We start from the raw sequence: 21,439 nt of genomic DNA, 5'->3' as shown, positions 1-21,439 counted from the left end.
CCGGTTTCTAGTATTTATTGATCCGATGAAGGAGTCTGTGTGCGACCTGTGTTTATTTATACAAACATCAGTATGCACGGCAGCAGAGAGAAATAACCCACAAATCATCACATTATGTTCAGATACAACAGTCCACTCACACATGCACTTATTTGGGCATGGTACAGAAAAATATATCGAACCTACATTGCATTCTCTTTCATTTGCAGTAAAAAGTCACAAGAGAACATCAGCTGCTGCGGCTTCATTCACAAATAAAAAGGAGAAACAAAATGGATCATGTCCACCATTTATTTTTAGTGCACGTCACAAGACTCCACTGGAAAAGATTCAAAAGGGCACGTTGTCGTGCAGATCTTGAGAAATGAAGTGAAGAAAGGAACTGGTCATACTGGAAATGAGTTCAACTGTATATTATATGTGAAAATGGAAAAATATTTAAGAGACTGTACATAAAGGATTTGGGGTGAGGGAGGTGTCCTATAAGAAACCTTTATCTAAGAAGCTTAAGAACAAAGATGAGCTAGAGGAGGTCTCACTCTACCCTGAATGGCTTCAAACAATTCACTGCAAAACCCTTCCTGTGAAGTCATAAAACAAAATATGAAGAGCAGCTGGATAAACAGTAAATTCAGCCTTGGATCAAGTGATAGAGCAGGGAGGCCTGGAAGTACCAAAACAAATATAAATTTTATAACCTCCTCCAATGAGGTAATGTTTTTTTCAAAATTTGTTTGTGCATGAGCTGATTCAGCACACAGACTACTGGATAGATTTCCAGGAAACTTGGTGGAAGAATAAAGAACCTATTAAATGTTGGCACAGATCCAGATCAGGTGGTGGATCCAGGATGCCCCCCCCCCCCCCCCCTCTCAACATTGTATCGAGGATTTTATCTAATTTCTCTTTCTTTAAAACTGCAAAATAAGGGGGTTTAAGTAATTTTTGTGAATTTCTCAAGAAACAGTGCAAAGATCTTGATGAAACATTAAAATAAATTGGTGCAGCTTGATTGAATTGAAGAGGACTAGAGTGAAATTCTGGTTGGTCCAAAATTAAAGGACTGATTTCCACTATCGCTGAAAGGGTGGGGTTTGGCAAGAGCCCGATACATTTGCTGTGAATGCTGATTAAGTGGCAGTTTTTCCCCCACTCTCTTTTGACTATGTTGTATGATAAATAATTTAGATTATCCCAGCACTTCCCTTTTATATTTCTATAGTAAGAACAGGACAATCATGTGTGGGGTGGTTGGTCGAGGTATTCACTGAACTGACTCTGCTTGTGACTGCATTTACTTGGACCTACATCTATTCTGTTCAACACTGACTAACTAGTCTTACTAGTCCCAACCCCTCTTACCCAAATTCATTTTCGTACAGTCCCCAGGTTTTACTTTTATTTTGGATTTTCTACAACAATAACTACAAAAAGTCAAGAGGTTTGTTGATGTGATTTATAAAAAAAACACTTCACTACGTCATCAAATGTGAAAAGTTGCAAGTACATGATCTTTTAAAGTGCATCCGACCTCTAAAGCAAGTAACGCCTCATATACCTTTTAAATCAGACGTTGGTCCGAGCATTACAAGATGGAGACTTGTCGGTCAGAGTCATGAATGAAAAGCGGAGCAGCAGCACTGACTTACAAACCGAGGAAGAATAAAACAAGAAAGAAAGAATTTACTTCCGATTAATGATTCAAATACCGACTCAAATCATACATACATGTACTGTACATGTGCCCTAGAAGCCTAAAGGCTCGTCAAATATCACAATCTGCATTTACACACAAATAATATACACATCACTTAATAGGCAGTGACAAAGGAAAACTTAAATATATTAAAGATGTAAACAGAAAAGCATAGTTTTTTTTTTTTTTTTTTTTTAAATGGCACACTTTCACAAAAAATGTCACATTCTAGGATACATAGTTTTGTGAAAATATAAATGATTACACTCACACACGTCCTCTAACCACACACACTAAAAGGTGACATTCCCACTGAATTAGATTCAGCATAAAGAGGTGCATACACACACACACACACACAAACTGTGCAATACAATGCTAGAATCACAACGCCACCGATGAGTACTCCAGTATGTCAAGTGATGAATAAAAAGCAAAAGGACACGTCAGGAGGTCGTCACCGAAGAGAATCTGAAGGTTTCAGAAAGCCACGGTTAAGATCTCAATTGTTTGTACGTTATTGACCAAAAACATGTTTTTTTTAAATAGTTTTTAGTTAAAAAGGTAAATAAGTAGATGGGCATCTTAAGTCTGCGCTCTCTTTTCTTACTGCTGTCAACAGAGGCTGTCAATCATATAAGTGCATCAGTAAACGCTGTCAGTAAGGAGGCACTTTACTTCTAAGTAAAATATTGTTATGGTAGCTGGCGCCTCTACCTCACATATTGAAGTTTCTCTGAGATGTAAAACACGATGTGTGGAAGCTCACGGCTTATTCTTGTTCGAATTTTCTGTTTGGACATTAGGAACAGAGTTGTTGTTCTGAATGTGTTGTTTTTAGTAGAGAAGGTACTTAGGTTTTTGTTTTGACTTTTCAGGGAACTAGTTTCTAACACTGCGATCCATAGTCCTCTCTTTTGCCGCCCCATTCCCCTCCTTTGGTTAAAACATTTGTTTGTGTTTAATTATTTCAAACTAAATAACTAATTAATTTATCAATTTGACCAATACTTTCCAAACTCCCCTGACCTTCTCTTTATCTGCACTGATCTGAAACTGAAATGATAAAACCATTTCAGGTTGAATTTAGAGCTGCCCACAACCATCGCCTATCATTTAGTTAACTCATGATCTACACAGGCCAACACAGAGAGGCAGAGGAATTGTGAGCCATCTAAAACACTTTTGGTCTTTTGACGCATTTCTCATGTTTCTGTCCTCAAAGCCAAAGGATTTGTTCCACTTGTGGCAACAAGTATCGTCAGCATCAATTTAAATGAAGTGTAGCCACACGTTTGAATATTTATTTCCATCCACCATTATAATTTGCACCTAAGAGCAGCGCCTCTGTGTAGATGACATGTTTCTGTGTGTGCAGGTGAGTGGGAAAGCAGCCCCCTCCGCTCACATAGATCAATGTTGCAATCAGAAGTAGAGTTATTGAGATAAAAGTGCAGGATGACTTATGTTGGAATAAGAAATAGGAAATCTGTTTATCTAATTTCTCAGTATGGACAATAGAACCAATTACGTCTGAGCTTATTGATAATTTTCTTTAATAATTAAGTCCTGGGGCTCATTCAGTACCGGGTGTTGATGCACATGCCTATTGTCAAGTCGTCCTGATTTCCACCTTCGGGCGACAGCAGCGGTCTGTGGTTACAGAACTGTTCAAGTTCCTGAAAAAGCAGAATGAATGTTTTGTAGAATTTCCCTGTTTATCACCCACAGACACTCGGACTGGAATCTGACACCAAGTGACTGACCCAGCTTTCAACAACACCGTGTTCTTAAAACAGAATGAATCTTCAGTAAAATGGAGAAGCCTCGTGTTAAGGCTACTGCTAAGTCATGTTGAATCCCATCCTGAGTGAAGGGAGGGACTGGCCTGACTAACAGGCTGTTGCTAGTTTAAATCATCATAGATACTTGAGATAGAAGGTGCTGAGAGTTTGGGCCTCTTCTTTTTGGTCGACAAGTTGATATTATTCTGAGAGCTGCCGCTGCTGCTGCTGCAGCCTCCAGTCAGACTTCCTCCTGCGCTGTTCAAACCGAGAGACGTCCTCTTCTTCTTCGGCTTCCTCGAGTCTGAATGGTTGGTGCCTGTGAGAGGAACAGGAAATGATCCATCTAGTCTCATTGAGCTTCATCATTAAGTGATGTTAAGTTGACTGCAGCTTATTTCCTTACTGGCTTTTGAGGAGGCAGAGTCTGTGGGTGAGATATCAGGAGAGTCTTCCCACTGCAGGCGGCTCATCAGGGTCTGTCCGTCTGGAAGCTCAAAGTTGTCGCTCTCCACCACTGCATCTGCATCGGGCAGCGACGACCTGCCAGCAGACACACAAACAATGTCACCAGAGTCCGACTGATCAGGATTTTGTTGCCGATATTAGGAAGAACATTTTTTCGGATACCTACATACCAGCTGAAATACATGAATATGTGTATTTTAAACAGTTAATTATTACCAAGATGTTGTTGGCAAACCCTTATGACAAAGAAATTAAATGGAGAAATGTAATTGAGGCTTGAATTGAACAGTCTAACTCTACATTTATAAAAAAATGAAAATAAAACACAAATACAACCACATGTCAGGAAATTTCATGTTGTGTAAAATGTAAACATACATACACATTAATTGCACATAAATTTGAAACCAGGGCTTCACTAAATATAGTAAATAACCAGTCAAACCAGTAAAGGGCCAGTCAACTTTGTAATTGTAATTAACAGCAATGGATCTTCGTGAGGTTTCTCTTTCAATAATTTCTCAACATCATGGCCTGTAGCATTTACGACAAGCTTGACATATTATGTAGGGGTGAGGAAGAGGGGGGGGGACGGGGCACACTCACGCGGACGGCCCCAGGAGGAACAACCTGACGGCCCTCCTCTGTTCGTCTGTGTGCTGGGGACATCGCTGAGACCTGGTGGGACACAAGGTGGCATTATACATGCTTCTCAGGTCACCCCCCCGTAGTGGGGTCCTGCCAAAACACATGCTTGACCAATCGCGAGAAATCAATCAGTGTAATAAGAACTACTGTAGCTGACAGACACCATCAATAATGTATTTGACACGTATATGAACTTTTTAGTTGGTCCAAGTCTCATCCACCAACATAGAGGAGGTAGGGTATATCACCTATACTGCAGCAAGCCACCAGGGGGCCAATCAAGATAGTTTAACTTAACCAAATTGCATGACTGTTTTCATTAAGTCTCATATGAAACTGATCCTTTTTTTCACATGCAACCATGACCTTCAGTTTCAGACTGCATTTCAGTGTGGTTTGGTACGAGAAACGTTATTGTGATAAAGCTTTACAGGAGACCCTGACCTCCGAATTTGAATTAAATAACACGAAAACACCAACATAAGGCAAGGTGCTGCAGGATTATCGCAGATATTAGCTACACAAACAGCTGTTAATGATTTTTCCGAGAATGGAGAGGTTTCAGCAGATTATACATTACCTGGTACACATCTTCTTGGTGTGCTCGGAGATCACCCCACATTGCTGTTGGGACAAACGCTACTTTACTGATCAACGTTTGCAAAAAAAATTAAAACTTGTATGGGTTAATATAAGTAGCTTACTGTTGTTAAGAGGGATCTGACTTCATCCGGTCCTAATGTTTCATAACTGATGCCAGTGTTGTAGTTATACTGAAAAACAGATGAGATTATAAATAAAACTGTGCATTGTGTCTACAATAATAAGATGGAAGAAGTCTAGAACTTGAAGGTAACACTTTTCACCTTGTAAGGCTCTGAGGTGATGCTCCCGAGATCACCTGGAAAAACGACAAGGGTTAGCCTTGTGTATGTGCACACTCTAAAGATATTGTTGGTAATTTCACATTAATTTATAGGAAAGTTATCAAGAAATGGGGAGAAAGAGTTGGGAAGACACACAGCAAAGGGTCTGGTCAGAACTGAACCCACCGCCCGGGCATGTGGAACCAAGCCTTCTGCTAGCTCACCTGGGAATACGTGCACCCCGCATTCACAATTTAAAGTGTTAATTTGATCAACGTTGATCTGTGGGTCAATATATTTGGTGTTGCATGTTATCAAATATTACTGTGCAAAATATTTAAAAATCGAATTCTTTAGATTTGGGTTAGGGTTAGATTACATAAATGAATTCTGCTCTGCATGTTCAGATGACAGCAGGGAACAAAACTATTTTGGACACAAGGAAATGAAACCTGATACACTCACACTCACCATTTTTATGTTTTAGGGATTTGGATCTTCTGGGGGAATTTTGATTCTGCACAAAGAAAAACATTAAGATTGAATTACGTCTTTCGACACGTTAAAACATGTAAACATTTACAAAGTGCAAAAGGAATTTAAACATACCTTATCTGCCTTTCTCTTCTTGGCTGTAAAAAAGAAATAAGAAGTTTGATTATTATGAGAAAGAAATCTGGAGATTTCCTTATAATTCCGTTTCTACGGATGACATTTAACTTCAGTTATTTTCAGCTGCTTCACCTTTTTTTTCTGCCCCATACGACCAATCGTTATCATTAAGGTCATCATTGTCTTCCTGGTCACTCTCTGATTTGTTCATATTATTATTAGTGGCTAGCCTGTTGGAGAGGAAAAGAGTAACATCATAAGATCTTCACACATATTTGGAATCAATGCTTAACTATAAGCCCTTTACTGACCCACCTGCGGCTGGCGATTCGACTGCTGTTGCGTCCCATGCCGAGACATTTCTCCAAGTGTGGAGCGAAGCGAGAAGCTGCTATCAGTCTTTTGCAGTTTGGACACTCGCACTCTTTGTTCTTCCACTGGTTGTAAACCTGCCCAAAGATGTCCACTCCTGGTTGGTCCACAATTTCTACAAAAGTAGTAAAGGCAGACTGTGAACAAAAAGGGCAAAAACAAGCGAGCTGCCCAAGAGACAAAAACAGAATTAAAAGGATATGTACACACAATATTCCCTAGATGTCGTACCAACATCTGAATCTCTGTCCTAAACAAATGTTTTGTGTTCACAGCATAAACTGTAAGTAAAGATATATGACCATAAAAGAGAAGCCAAAGCGTTTCTATACTGCAGCCAGCCACCAGGTGGGCACATCAATTGATGTACAGCATAGAGATGCTTTGGGAAGCATCAAATAATTTTTCGCACATATTATTTCGGTCAGTTCAGTTAGTTCTTATCACACTGATGTTTATTTTCCCAATAATTTTGGTTTATATTAGTTATTTTGTGCTATAAAACTGGGGTTAAACATCATGATTGACAGCTGAGACAGACTCATGATTGATCGGAGGGACCTCCGTACTGCGGATCCACCCCCGATCACTACTGTGCAGACTCTTACATCAAATAGGCAAGATGGCAGTGTTTGTATCTGGGACATTTTAGCTTCATTTCTGAAAAGCTGTCTTTATATAGAGTCTAAGGTTCAAGGCGTTGACTCTTCAGCTGACGTACAGACTGGTAAGACTGATCCTGTAGGTGCACCTATCAGAGTCTGTGCCTCTGTGTGAGAAGATTTGCTCTGTTCATGTTTTCGTAAACTTGTTTCAAGGTTGCCGGAATAAGCGATGGCCTAGATTTAAGTTTCAGTGGCAAACTGAAACCTGCATGTCAATTAGCAGCTAGTTGGCATGGGTAGTAAACTTTTGCATAGCTAAGCTGTGCTGTATGAAGCCTGTAGACCGTATAAGAATGAGTGAGCCAAAATGTTTCTGGTTTAACTGCACTATGCTGGGCAGGTGACAGTTGTCTTTGCCAGAGTGTGACTTCATTCTTCGGATGCTATTACGTTGTTGGCTTCAACATTACGTTTTGAAATTCTCAAGCACATGAAACCTCTAAATATGTGGCACTAACCGAACTCCTTCATGCTCTCTTGGTCCGTTTCATCCAAGAAGAAATGCCCCTGTTTCACAGCCCGATGGACTTCAAAACACAGGCCCAAACAGGCATCTTCCACCAGCTCAGAGTAGATGTCATGGACCAAGGCCTACAACATGAAATACCGCATTTGACATTAACGCAAACATCATGATGGAGTAAAAAAAAAACTAATAAGCATGATGTTTTAAAGAAATCCAATATAACTGTAAACTGGGTGTCGGAAGGGGACTATGAAGGTTTTTGGATGAGCGGTTCTAAAGAAAGCTTCAAATATTGATTTGTTACATGTTACTAGACATGAGGGAAAAGGCAGATATACACTATGAGGGCACATGCCAGGATTTGCTTTCATTAATGTTGTATTTATTATGGTTTTTAACTTCTTGTGAGCGCGTGAATCCGACAGCACATGTTACAAACTCTATTCACAGATTTCTAAACCCAGACCCTACACTTTTACACAGTGGACTGTATTTCCCCAACTCAATATATTCTGTACGTTTCTGTATCTGTGTAGATCAGTGCCTCACCTCCAGCTTGGTGTTGTCTGGGCCTGACAGGGGCATATCCTCCATTTTCATTTGAAAATCTGTGTTGGAAATCTTGATAGCAAGGTAATGAGAGGCTGGCCTGTGGATTTAGAACGTAGAAAACAAACTTACGAGTCATGATATGGTCAGTGATTTACTAGTTTACCGATATACAACAATCTGTCGTCAAGGAAAAACAGCTCGGAGAATACTTACTTTAAAATTGGTTATCAATGTTTGTGGATCTGTCTTCATTCTGTTGAACAAAAGGAAAATAATTGTCAGATATTGGGCATTGAACTAGTTTATGGGTCTTCTGCTTATATTCTTAATTTATCAATTGATTGTTTTCAACACATTTACACAAATATCATGAAATCAAGTTCTTAGAGCTCACCATAAAACCCCTACATGTTTTGTTTTGTCCAGACTATATTAAAAACTAAAAAAAATTCACTTTAATATCCAAGTCAACTGAGAAAATAGGAATGTTTTCCAGCTGTCTTGTGCAGCAATAACATCTGGTTTGATTTGGAGTCAGTGGGTCACATGACATGTAGGCCATTAAAACCTGCATTTAATTACATCATTGCTTCACTGATGGTCCCTTAGTCCCAACCTAGAACCAACTTCAGAGCGATCAGGATCGATCAAGGCAGGAAACAGAGCAGCTCAATGCGTCAGGTGTGATCTTGGATAACATGCGTACTTATTTACACTATCTAAACACAGCGAAAAAGCTAAATCGTGATTCATAAATGATAGATATCATACAGTATATAAACTGTAGTACAACACTAGCTAACCTTAACAGAAAAACATATAAATAGAGCTAAGGTTAATGTCAGTTTATTAGCACTCTGCATACTTTTAGGTTTTAGCATTTGCTAGCTGGTCATGCTAGTCTACTACTTTAATGTAAAGGGAGACATTATGTGGAGAAAGACACACGTGACATATAGTTAGAGGAGAGATTTTCTATTTTTTCATTTCAACCCCGAACCCCAGTTTCCTCTTACCCTGAAAACTCAGCCTGAAGCAGGCAGTTTCTCTGAGGAAGACAACAGGACCGAGTCACTCAAAACACGCCAACGAGAAGCTGCTGTTCAGCTGCAGCCATCTTCATGTCCCCGGCCAAATTGAAATGTCAGTGAGATGCTCAGGCTGTTGTCGCAGGTGACGGTTAAAAATGACGTTAAAAAGCCGCCTGACGAAGAGGAGGAGGAGAAGGAAGAGGAGGAGGAAGAGAGAGAGGATGAGGCCACCGGAGCGGAAACAAACAACGACACAGCCACCGGCTTCCGGTTCAGTTTTAAAAATAAAAGTCACACATTCGAGAGGAAGGCGTGTCAAAGGGGAAGTACGTAAATGTACCGAAATAAAAGCACTGATCCTGCATTGAAAAATAGTACTTCAGTAAAGGCATCTAAGTGATAGTAATAATAAAAACCTGAATGCAAAAGATTACTTTAGTTAAAGTGTGTAACTGGAATTACCAATAAAATACATTCAAAATATTACTTTTGTTCAATCTTGTAGGTAAAATTACTAATAAAATAGCTTTATCCAAATTTTATTAATAAACAAATTCAAACTTTAGTAATAGTATGTAACTGAAAACACTAGTCAAATACCTGAATACAAAATATAACTTAAGTAAAAGCATGTGAGTAAAAGTATTAATATATACCTGCATTCAGTAGATTACTATTGAAATGACATGCAATTAAATATACTCACTGCTGAGAACAGTGTCTGTGACTGAAACCCTCAAATTTTAAATTCATTTTTTTCTTGGTTAATTGCTTGATGGTTTGTAAAAAAAAATCTTAAGGCTTCATCTATCCAACAGTCCAAACCTCATAATTATTTCACATCAATTAAATTGCATGTTTTTTCATCCAGCACATCAGTATTGATCTAATTTCTGTCTGCTTATTTTAACAGAAAACACTTCTCTAACTGTTAAAGGTATTTTTTTTATTTGCCCAAATACTTGAACTACAAGGACATGAGAGCACCCTCAGCTATAGAAAACATCAAATTTTGTCAAATGGTCAGCAGTACAAACTTGTAAAGCTTTGCAGTCTTAGATATTTCTATAAACCAACAGAAGGGAGAGAAGAAACAACAAAAACTGGTGAATTCAACCAAAAGTTCTCCCCTGTGTGTGAAAGGCCCACTGGCCCCAGAAGTCACAGATGAGGGTTTGCCAAATCAAAGACCTAACAAAACAATAAGCACTCAATACAAAAACAGTATTTACAAAAAATTACAAGTTTTTTTTTCTTATTTTGTTGTCATTTACCCAAATTCCACTGGCAACTCCTTTTCCCCCCGAATCCCTTTAACAAACTCCCATCAATCGATATCAGCAATCGCTTTCCTTTTACCTCCCCCAAGTTGTTTTGAATAGCCCAAGCTGGTTTTATTTCAGTTTTTGATGAGACTCATAATGGTCGAAATCAGTCTATTACTAACAGATTATCAATAATTGCCATGTACTCATCTGTTTGCAAAGCTTAAATGACAGTATTTGTCCGTTTTCAGAAAACAAATGACACGACGGTGCCGAGACAAAGAATTACCAAAGAACTTTGGAGAGAAAAAATGAAAAAGATTTAACAATATCTACATTCATGGTGTTGGTATGACATCCCCACACAGGCACATACATGCATGCTGCCATCACATCAGTGGGATGCAACATGACAGCAAAAAATGAAGCTAACATTAAAAAAAAAAAAAAAACACAAATACACCCTCATATATAGCTATGTGCATATGCACACAAACTCACACAGAGGGACAGATTTACATTAAGTGCACACATTTTTTTGGGAAAAGCATAAGACTTTAATCCAGATTGGATTAAAGTCAATACCATTACAATTTCCAATAAAAGAATAAGAGATGGAACCACACAACTGAACATCCACAATAAAATCCAGATGAATCAGAACACAACTGCTTACAATTAAAACAATCTTATTGACCGTTCATACAAACTGTAAAAGAACAGTAAAAAGATGATAGAGAAGAAACACACACCAACTGTATGACAGTCTTTAAAAAGGTCAGATTGAGTTTAAAATATGGAAAATTAGCATTAGTGACAAATTGTAAACATTGTCACTAACTGAACGGAACAAACTGAATCAACAGAGATTGTTTCGGACTCGAGAATGTGTGCGCGATGACAAGTAACACTTTCATTGATGGACACATGACAACGGCTCCTGTAGTGCCTATAAACATTTCAACTACCATTGAGACTTTTTGTTTTCTAAACACAGAAGTGCAGCGAATGCGAAAAGGCCTTTTGACAAATTACATTAATGCTGATTAAGGGGCAATATAAAATCAAATGAACCAATCTAGTAAGTACAAATCCAATTGTTTTAAGACACAAAAGTTGAATGGAGATCACTTTAATGTGTAATCAAGGTGTAAGCTGTCAGTATAAACATCTGTATCTAGCTTTTTAGTAATACTAATAAAAACATTAAAGATCACTTGCAACAAGTTTAATTGAAAGAATAACTCAGGGGATGGATGCAAGTAGAATTTCAAGGGACGGAGGCCACAGTAATGTCAACCTGTGAGGCTAAATAAAAATTTTAAGGATAAGACACTGCTGTAAATGTGCTCAGTAGGGTGTAATGGCATACGTGTCAAATCTTAACCTGCTATAAATGTTCATTGTAAATATCGAAGAAAATTATTACAGATGTAATATTGTTTTGTGACTCAGATCATCTCCTTGTGGCATCACAAGCAAATCTCCTTTTAGCTTGTTGCTTTCACAAAGTGAGTCAATGTCAGTTTCAGCTTTGTGTTCAAATGTTTGCTGCACTTCACACTAAACCTGACATCACAGTTGGGCGGAGCCACAACTGCAGCAAATAAGTCAATTTCCTATGAATGTACTATTAAAAAAGGAGTTTTGGTTTAGTCAAAAAGCCTCATTACACCCAATTTTAGCAACAATAAAACATGAAAAACTCAAGGGGAGTGAACATTTTATAGGCACTGCTTATTTCAAATGAAAACAGTTGGGTAAATAACATGTTCTGAAACTTTCCAGCAACAAAAAAAAAAAAAGACATTCATAATGGCTTGGTTTTTTCCTGAACAAATACCAACTCTTTAAGAACCAAATGATAAAATCGACATCACAAATTGAGAATAGAGAACAAAGCAACAATATTCTGGAGGAAAATAAACGTTAAAAAGGAAACATTCTGAAGAGTGCAATTTTTCAGTGCCCTGCACACACCCCTCCCTAAAGTGACCCCCCCCTTACTAGATTATTTGGCTCCATGAAGCCAGTTGACAACTAATGCCATCTGTCGTTAACTAATCACCAGAATAAGAGAAGAAACACTGGAGGGACGTTAAAACTCAAACTTTAAACCACTGAACCTGTGAATCAAGATTGAAACCAGCGCAAAACTATTCACGACATCCTCAAACCAGTGGGATGCTGTTTTTGGCATAATGTCAGCAGCCCGTTCTGTGAGTTGACCATCACAGCGGGGAGGGAACGAAACTGATATTGGACATAAGGGCAGGGTCCCTCCGTGAGTACAGATCAGTGACGCTGCAACAAAAAGTGGGCGAATGTGAAATGGATGAGGCAATGCAGGGGCTCCCTCTGGTGGTGGGAGGAGAGCAGGGTTGGCACAATGGCAGAGCTCCCCGGACTCTTGGCTCAGCTCAGCGCTGCTCAGTTCGTCTCGGTGACGACGGCCCAGTTCAGTCCGAATCAGAGTCTGACGACGCCTGTGAATTTGAATCGCTGCTGCTGTCATCTGACTTGTTCTCTTTGTCCTCCGCCTCATCGTCGTCCTCATCGTCCTTCTTAGAAATTAGAACAAAAAATATCATCAAGCACATTCAAGATCAAGTTAATTCCACTGTGTGCGACAAATAAGAAATGTCACTCACGTCCTCTTCGTCATCATCATCCTCATCTTCGTCATCCTCGCTGGAGGAGTCTGCGGAAGAAGAAGCCTTCTCCGGCTCATCCTCATCTTCTTCATCCTCCTCCTCAGTGTCCTGTGAGAAGAGACATCCATCAGATTTGGCAAAAAATTTATTAACAGCTGATTTATCACTCTGATGGATGGAGACAGAAGAATCAGAGTCCACACTCACAGATTTCTTGAACTTCGCTTTGGGGCCTCCTGCTTTTGCCGTCGTTCTCCTTTTCTGAAAGGTAAAAGGTAAAAAGGTGTCAAAACAAGCGGGGATGTTTATAGAGGTACGGTGTTGTAAATTTTCTGATCTTGTATGTGACACAACCATGACAGCAAAATAACTGACTTACTTGTGAAGTATATTCTTTGTAGGTGTTTCTCTCTTGTGAGGACAAGCTCTGCATGGGGATAGAAGTGTGTGTTAGACAAATTATTTTTAGTGGATAATTCATGACTCAAACAAACCCCAAACAATCAGTCCATACCGCAAGCCACTGTTCCAGGATGACTTTATACTGCCTCTGCTTTTCCTCAGCAATCTTCTTGTAACGGTCCTTGTCCTTCAGAGATAACCTCTGCCAGCGGCTACCGATCTCAGTCATCCGCTCTTTCATCGGGAGGTGATTCAGTTCTCCGTTGGACAACATCTCCTGAGAGAACTTCTGATATCCGTTCCTAGAGTCAAAAGCAATGGGGAAAAAACATCTCAAATATTTGCAATTTTGTAACTATGCAACAGGATGCGTGTGACACACTTACGATGGTGGTTTCTTGGGTTCACCCTCAAACTTCATTTTCTTCCCTGAGGCAATGGCGGCAGTAGCAGGTGAGCGCATCTCACACAGGTCTCTCTGTTAAAGCGAGATCAATCACTGGTTGGTTCTCAGAGGAATTCTATATGAATGTTAAGGAGTCCTGCTGAACAGAGATGATGATACCTCATATCTTTTCTGATCCTCTGCTGCCTTTTTGATCCACATAATCTTCTCTTTTTTCTCCATGATGCTCCAGGTTCCTTCCATGGCTTTCTGAGCCTTTGGTCGGTCGCTCTGCAAGAGAACATATACATATACACATTTACATCTTTATGCAGAAAGTAGTTGGTTACTGAATCATAAACCTGTGGTTACCTCTGCTAATGAAGTTATGTTTTCACTGGTTTGTTAGCAGTATTATAAGAATCAGGGTTCAAAAAATATTTTTGCTTTCCTTTACACATTGTGAGAAAAGGCATCGGCTGAAATGTGCGCTCTCCAAGTGCCCTCTTAGTTCATTATATGTTGGAGTGAGACTGCTGCGAATTCCGCTATTCTCATTCTTAATGATATATCCAAACATTGAAAATTGACATACAAAAACCTTATCCTAACTCTTTAGTATCAGACGATGGCCATAACCAACCACCAGATGTACTTCTGGAAACTAGGAGTCATGCCAACCTTAAATCTGGCCAGATAGTCTCCTATGACACTCTGTTGCCAAATGTCCTGAGCAGTCTTAGGTGGGTCTGGCAAACGACTACGATCTTCCTTCTCCTTCTTCTCTGACTCTGCCTTTAGGACCGTCTCCAGACGTTTGTACTTTTCCTGAATAACCAAGACAAGATCAATTATTTTAAATACTGGAAAATGTTATTACATCATAAATCAGTATGATTTGGCTCTACTGGCGGGGCATTTCTTCTGCAGTATATTATTTACTGTTTACCTTCTTCTTATCTGGCAGTTCATTCCACATGCGGGCCAGCAGTCTTGTGAGTTCACTGTCAGAGAGGTCTGGTCGCTCTTGCTGTAGCTTTGGCCGTTTTTCCTCAGAGAAGATGAACATGGCGGAAATGGGCCTTTTGGGTTTCTCTGGACTGGCCTACAGATATTAGGCAAAACAAAATCAGAGAAGGAAACTACAACAATCTACAAAATGCCACCTAAAACAAACAAACAAACTTAACCACTTAGACTATAACCACCTGTAAAAACTGGGTGGATGTTGCTGTGTACAAATTCATACCTTTGCTTTCGCATTTCTCTTTTTGGCGGCAGGACTGCCGGCTGCGCTACCCTTCCTTAAACCAAACTTATCCTCGCCCAAGACACGCTGCTGCTCCTCCACTGACAAACTCTACAGGGGACCACAAAGCAGAGAAATTATAAACACGAAACTCTTACAGCAAAAAAGTAAAGCACAAACTATAACTGTCAAAACTCAGAGAACGAAAAAAACATGATAAATAAAAAGTGAGACTTACAGTGAGAAATCTGTTCATGTCAATTTCATAATCTTTCTTTCTCTGAAAAAACAAAAAAACAGAAGAACATGTTAGGATTAAGGTGATCGACCTCTTTCTAATATAATGCGTGTTGATTCTGAACTGACTTGTTCACAGCGTTTCTGATAAGCGTCCTTCTCGTTCTGTTTGAGCAGCTTCCACCGCTGGCTGCACATCATCATGCGCTCCGTGCTGGGTACGTCCTTCATGCTTGACATCAACTCAGCGCAGAACATCGAGTAACCATTTCTGAAAGCACACACACAGTTTGGTCTAAATAACTACCACGACCAGGATCATCTTGATGTGTGAGCTACTTTTCACTACAACTCACGGTGGTGGTTTGTCGGGTCGGCCGTCAGATTTGTCCTTCAGGTGCCTCTCAGCCTTTGTCAGGGTGGACTTCACATAATCCCCCTGAACCATATTAAGCTCCGGGTGCTTCTGGATGTAATCCCGCATTGTAAGCTAAAATAATAAAAGGACACAAACCGTTTAAAAGGACGAAAACAATTCACAGACACATTGTCACCGTCATAGGAAGTTGATAACACATCACCCTTATTGTGATCTCACCTCATACAGTTTCTGCTGCTCCAGAGACTTTGCGATCCATTTCAGCCTTTTTTTGTCGGACAGTTGAGTCCACTGTTTGCCGAGTCCCTCCTTAATGTCTTTGGTGGTCGCCTGGTGTCAAACAGAGAAAATTAAGATCGGTGGAACCACAAAGTCATAGTTCAAGAGGCTGTATTCTGTGCACAGGAGCAGCAATGCTTACATCTGGGCGTGTTTTGAGGACGGCCTTCTTTTCATGGTTGTACCACAGCTGTTGAGGCGTCTTGGCCTTCTCTGGAACATTTGATCCTTTCTTGGCCATGCTCTCCATAAGGTCTGGGTGATCTTCCCTGCATTACCCACAATAAGGCAGCATTGAAACACAATTATCCTCTTTAATTGTGCTAGAGTTCAAGGCCTAATAAAAACAATGTTATTACTGCATAATAATGAGGACTAGCAATAAGTAATCCCACCTGAACTTCATCATACTGCCGACAAACGATTCTTTGTCTCTTAAGAAGTCCTCAACGTATTTTTTCTGAAGAAAAGAAAATGTTTCATTAGATTAATGTTAAACGGTACCGCAGTCAAAGTTATTCACCAAGTTAAACCAACCTTCTTCTTCTCAGGTAACTCTCTGTACTTCTTTGAGAGGATTTTAGTGAGATCTAGATTGCTCATCTCAGGGTGCAGCTTTGCATATTTGGCCCTCTTTTCCATGAAGAAGCGGAAGTATGGAGTCAAGGGCTTCTTGGGGAAATCTGGATGTTTCTATATATCATGGGTAGAAAATGGGAATGAAAATTCGGAGTTATCTTCTTAAACGGCAAGTTGTTCATTAAATTCAGTCAAGCTAATTATGTTTTAACTCACCTTTAATTTCTTGCCCTTGTAAGGGTTCTTGATGTAGTCTTGAGCATCAACAATCAGTTCTGTCAGAGTCCTGAATTTACGAATCTGTGGATAAAGCAGAAAAATGAAACCAACATTAGCTTAAGGGAGCACTAACCTTGACTTACAGCAAACAAGAAATCGCGCATCACAAATAAATCAATATGAATTTAACCGACTCGCCTCTTTAGAAACTTCCAGCCACTTCTGCCTACACATCTCAGCTGTGAAGGTGTTGAAGGCCACCTTCTGCCAGTCAAGGTGGGACTCTGATGTTTTATATTTCGTCATGTCTTTCTCAGGAAGGGCCACTTGCATGGCCTCCAGCAACTTCAAGAGGTCATCCTGCGCCCAAACTGTCAATGATGCAAAAAAAGGAAAAAATCAAACATAATAATAAATATAGGGATGACCATTTATGGTGTGACCTGTTACAACACGGGCTGGAGTAAACATTTGAAAGTCTAGAGTAATGTTCGGTAATATCTGCCATTTATCATTAAAGTGATTAATGATGTTTCCCTTAATAATTGGTAGCTCTGTAATGTATGAGAAACTAGTAAAAAATCCCCATCACAGTCCTCTAAAGGTTACAAATGCATGTTTGGTCCTACTATTGGAACAACTCCCCAAAATGTTTGGTTATTGATCACAGCATAGAAGCTAGAACTGACATTTTTTTAAAAATATTGTTCATTTATGCTACCATGGAGAGAGAGAAAAAAAATCATTGTTTGATCCTGTAGAATTGTATTTATTTCACTCATTGGTTCTTCAATAGCCAAGTTATAGAGATATTTTCATTTATTTCACTCATTGATCAATAAACTATTTAAATGCAGACACAAAACGAATATCTTGAACGAAAAGGAGCAGAATGAAGAATAATAATCTGATAAGACACTAATTCAATTCAGTCATATTTCTAGGATGATTATGCTGTTGAAAGACAACATGATTAGTTGTATAGGGATGAAGAATCAAAATGTATAATATAAGTTGTGTAAGCAATAATTGTAAATATATATATTCCTTTCTGTACAAAGGGGAAAGTCCAAGACCCCACCTTGCACTGGTGCAGCCACCTCCATGTCTCCATTCATTTGTAGTCTTTTTGTCTCGAATCTACAAAAGCAACAAAAATCAAGTTATAAAACATGATCTATCATTGTAATGACCTTTAATTAAAAAATAAGACACAATCCCAATATGTATAAGTCACGATCGGCTCCTTCTCAAAACATTTTTTTTTTTTTTTTTTTTTAAAATTGCGGGACTTTTTAATAATGTTTTTTTTTTTAAGTGTTTAATATTCATGTGATTTTGATATCACACCATAAAAAGGAGTCATGACTGTGATCCCGACGGGAAAGTGTCATTTCCAAGTGGTGGATGTTAAATGCGCCTAGAGATAATGGTTTATGATCATTACACCGCCCCTTAAACGTTTACGCTACATGGTGAGACATAGGCTATCGCTTGTGACGGCTTCAAATCTCAAATAACACTGCGCAGGGCTTCATCTAGCACCAACTAGCTACGACACCAGGAGTCTCCTGCGTCGCGCTAATTTCTCCAGGCGGAATTTGGCGCATGACTGCCGTCCTTATTCCGGGACTAAAGTATCGTGGACGCACGGCAGCGACCATTTCCCCTCGCCCTGGTCCGCTCGGTAATGGAGGATTTTGTGTCGGAGTGGAGGTTGGGGAGGATCCACGGAAGGAGGAAGCGAATGGACGGACAGGCAGCTGTAGGCAACCAGCTGACCACGGACTAGGGGATATGCTTTCGGTCTCCGACGAGGGGGAATGGCGGCCTGGAAGCACTGCAGCCAAATGCGCCACTCGGCAGAGACACCTCACCACCGTTGGCTGCGGATCTAGCTCCGCCGTGCAAACCTATAATCTCCCCCTCCAGTGTTTCACTCCGACCGGAGCGATACAAAATATATTTAATGTTCGCTTTCTTTCGTTGACGGTGTATGAAAGAGTATTCGAACACAGCTTTAGTCCGATTTTTAACGTTTTAAGAGGGAATTGGAGCGCAAAACATTCTTTAGCGAGGCGTAGCCGAGCTGCCCTCCATGATGGCGGCTGCTCGTTGTTCATCGTGTCCTTGATGGCCCCAGCTCAGTGTGGCGTCCACCGTGTGACCAAGCTCCACGAAAACTCAAGATAAAACCATTTATATCACCACAGATCAGATTTTACGTAAACGTCGAGTCGTTTAAACATCATATTTGTTATATTTCATTACAATTTCCACATCAAAACTGGAACCTGGGACATTACATGACCAAGGACGCCTTGGCACGACAAATGGTGCTTAAAACGGGCATTTCTCCTGCACTCCCGTTTTTTTTAGAAACGTTCGTGTTTACTACAAAACTTAACTCATTTACATTTAATAACAAACCCGTTTACTAGAGCAGGAGCACATAAACGGGAATAATCGTTTAAAATTGTTATTTAACAGCTGTCGTTTTAAGTAGAGCTAAACGATATTAAAAAAGCTCCAAATGAAGCCGAGGTCTGGTTTTTGGAACAAATAGCCAGAGAAATGCACGGTGGTGGGTTGGAGGGACCTGCGGAGGCACAGGAAGAAAGACGAAAATGGAAAATATGTCTCACCGTGCAACGCTAGAGACTCGACATTACAGTCGGAAAAGATGGAGTTTAATGGTAGCTGTTAAGTTCCTGCGCGGTTTAAAATCTGTTAAAATCGGAAATTAAACCTCCATGAGGGAAAAGCGTCAACAACCGCGGCTGAGCTGCTTCACTGGCGCGACAAACAGCTCCAGGTCCGCCATGCTTCAGCTCTGCTCGACGAGGAAACCTACCGTGACAAGGTCCAATGGCGCACTGCAAACACGGAAAAACAGAGCCCGGACCTAAAAGCCCAGGGCGGTGCAGACTCCCCTTCCCTTCGACCCCGAGCGGCAGCACAAGCGAGGAGGAGAAAGGCGGGTTCTCCGTGGCTCGGTCTTCGGCGGTTCTAGGGGGTTAGCTCGGCGTGAGAGAGAGAGGGGGAGAGAGAGGGCGAGTGTGTGCACGGTGAGATATTAAACCGAGATCCCTGATGGCTAACCGAGAGAGGCGGCGGGCTGTTCCGCCGACAGCCGCATGGAGGTCTCGGCGCGGAAACCACCGCTGAGTCCCCCCCACGCGGATAGCCCGGTTCCCAGCGTGAAAAGTAGAGTGTGCGCGGGGGGAGTTAGCACAAGCACAACCGCTGGTTGATATTATTTTTAACGAAAACTCCACATTTACCTCCGGGTCTTAGGCGCAACCTCCTCCCCGCTTTAGAGGACAAGAAAACCGGGTATGGCCGACCTAGCTCCTCCGTGCTGTGCCTCAGCGGTTGGTTGCTTTCGCGGCCACAAAGACTCAACCGAGCGCGGCGTTTTTGTTTCTCGAAATAAAACAAAATATTAAATGCGTATTTTGCGGGGTGTTCGTATTATATTCCGGTGGGTTTTCCGTGCATTCTCGCCGTGTTATGACACCGAGCGGCCGCTGCGCTGGCTTACCTGTCTCTCGGCGTGAGGCTCGGCGTGGTTGTGGAGGAAGAAGGGGAGGGTTGAACGACAGCCAGCACTGCGCCGTCGGTCCCGGGCTCCGGTCCCCGCAGAGATGGTCCTTCCCCCCCGCCTCCATCTCTCTCGCCGTCCCCCTCCACTCAGCGCGCACCAGCTCCTCTCCAGCCAACCATTTCGCGACGCCGGGACGTCCACTTTTCCACCCCGATGTCTCCGAACCCAACCGTGGGCGATTATTCGTTTCTCTCCCGGAGAGCGACCCTGCCTCATCTCGGTGCCGAACTTTGCAGTGTGTAATCAGGGAAGTTTCATGGAAGCCAAACATGTGCCAGTGATGATTGAAATCAATGCCTCGTCAAGTCGCGCACACTCATACGTAGTTAACATAATAATCTATATAAATATTTTTTTTAATGTTATGATCTCCGTGAGTCAGCGGTGCGCGTGTCGCACACAGCTCCACCGGCTCCGTGTCTTTTCACTTTGCTCGATCCCTCTTTGAGGAAACTCTTGCGGCTGTTTGACAGCTTCATTTTAACGCAGCGTGTTTTTTCTTGTCAACTCCACCTTGTGTGTTTGTGGGCGGGTCCGTCGCTCGTCCAATCCCGTCCCTCCCACCCGGGCTCCGCAAATGACTTCCAGCCACTGGGCCTCGTTAAACCCTGCTGCCTTCAGCGGCGGTGGGAAAAAGTCGACAGGAGCACACTGTTTAACACTGAATTGTATGTCTAATGTTTGCTTGTTTATAGAAACACGTTTATTGTATTTTATATAACTTTATATATTCTTTTGTTATATTTTTAGAAATACAGTTAAATAAGAATCAAATAAAGATAAATATATTTAAATCAGCATGTGCACAGATTAGACAGTAAACACATTAGGGCCCTCAATGTTTAAATTCTAATATTTTATTGTATTTGTTTGTTTTATTGAGCAGAGAAAATATGCATTGCTATAGACCAATGAAGACAAGTACAGATATTTTAGAAAAAGTTTTAGCAAAATGATTTTGATTGTACCTACAGTTACCTTCTCTTCAGTCATCTTTTCTCCTCCTCTTCTCCTCTCTCTCCTC

General features: G+C 40.8%; 2 protein-coding genes across 3 annotated transcripts; both read right to left on the bottom strand.

Annotated features, from left to right (window-relative positions):
* On the bottom strand, window positions 1–9,443 carry atxn7l3a (ataxin 7 like 3a). Its single transcript, XM_053443114.1, has 14 exons — window positions 9,146–9,443; window positions 8,343–8,382; window positions 8,127–8,226; window positions 7,570–7,702; window positions 6,390–6,561; window positions 6,207–6,304; window positions 6,072–6,094; window positions 5,934–5,979; window positions 5,463–5,497; window positions 5,301–5,369; window positions 5,177–5,220; window positions 4,555–4,626; window positions 3,887–4,023; window positions 1–3,799 (listed from the first exon to the last, which is right to left on the bottom strand). The coding sequence occupies exons 3-14, from the start codon at window positions 8,175–8,177 to the stop codon at window positions 3,603–3,605; spliced, it is 1,077 nt and encodes a 358-aa protein (XP_053299089.1). The 5' UTR covers window positions 8,178–8,226; window positions 8,343–8,382; window positions 9,146–9,443; the 3' UTR covers window positions 1–3,602.
* A 648-nt stretch (window positions 9,444–10,091) lies between these two features.
* Window positions 10,092–19,839, bottom strand: ubtf (upstream binding transcription factor). 2 transcript variants are annotated; one of them, XM_053443112.1, is made up of 21 exons: window positions 19,663–19,839; window positions 17,890–17,948; window positions 17,007–17,179; window positions 16,806–16,889; window positions 16,548–16,703; window positions 16,406–16,470; window positions 16,153–16,279; window positions 15,951–16,061; window positions 15,709–15,842; window positions 15,482–15,623; window positions 15,354–15,395; window positions 15,116–15,226; window positions 14,816–14,971; window positions 14,548–14,694; window positions 14,047–14,157; window positions 13,868–13,959; window positions 13,594–13,783; window positions 13,459–13,506; window positions 13,287–13,340; window positions 13,077–13,187; window positions 10,092–12,989 (listed from the first exon to the last, which is right to left on the bottom strand). In XM_053443112.1, the coding sequence occupies exons 2-21, from the start codon at window positions 17,924–17,926 to the stop codon at window positions 12,885–12,887; spliced, it is 2,196 nt and encodes a 731-aa protein (XP_053299087.1). In that variant the 5' UTR covers window positions 17,927–17,948; window positions 19,663–19,839; the 3' UTR covers window positions 10,092–12,884. The 2 variants fall into 2 exon arrangements, with proteins under 2 accessions (XP_053299087.1, XP_053299088.1); XM_053443113.1 differs by having other exon boundaries at window positions 10,092–12,986.
* Between the last annotated feature and the right edge of the window lie 1,600 nt (window positions 19,840–21,439).

This window comes from Pleuronectes platessa, chromosome 16 (genome assembly GCF_947347685.1).
Source record: "Pleuronectes platessa chromosome 16, fPlePla1.1, whole genome shotgun sequence".
Classification (NCBI taxonomy): Eukaryota; Metazoa; Chordata; class Actinopteri; order Pleuronectiformes; family Pleuronectidae; genus Pleuronectes; species Pleuronectes platessa.
The sequence above is the reverse complement of the archived record's forward strand: the minus strand, read 5'-3'. Positions and strand labels throughout refer to the sequence as shown.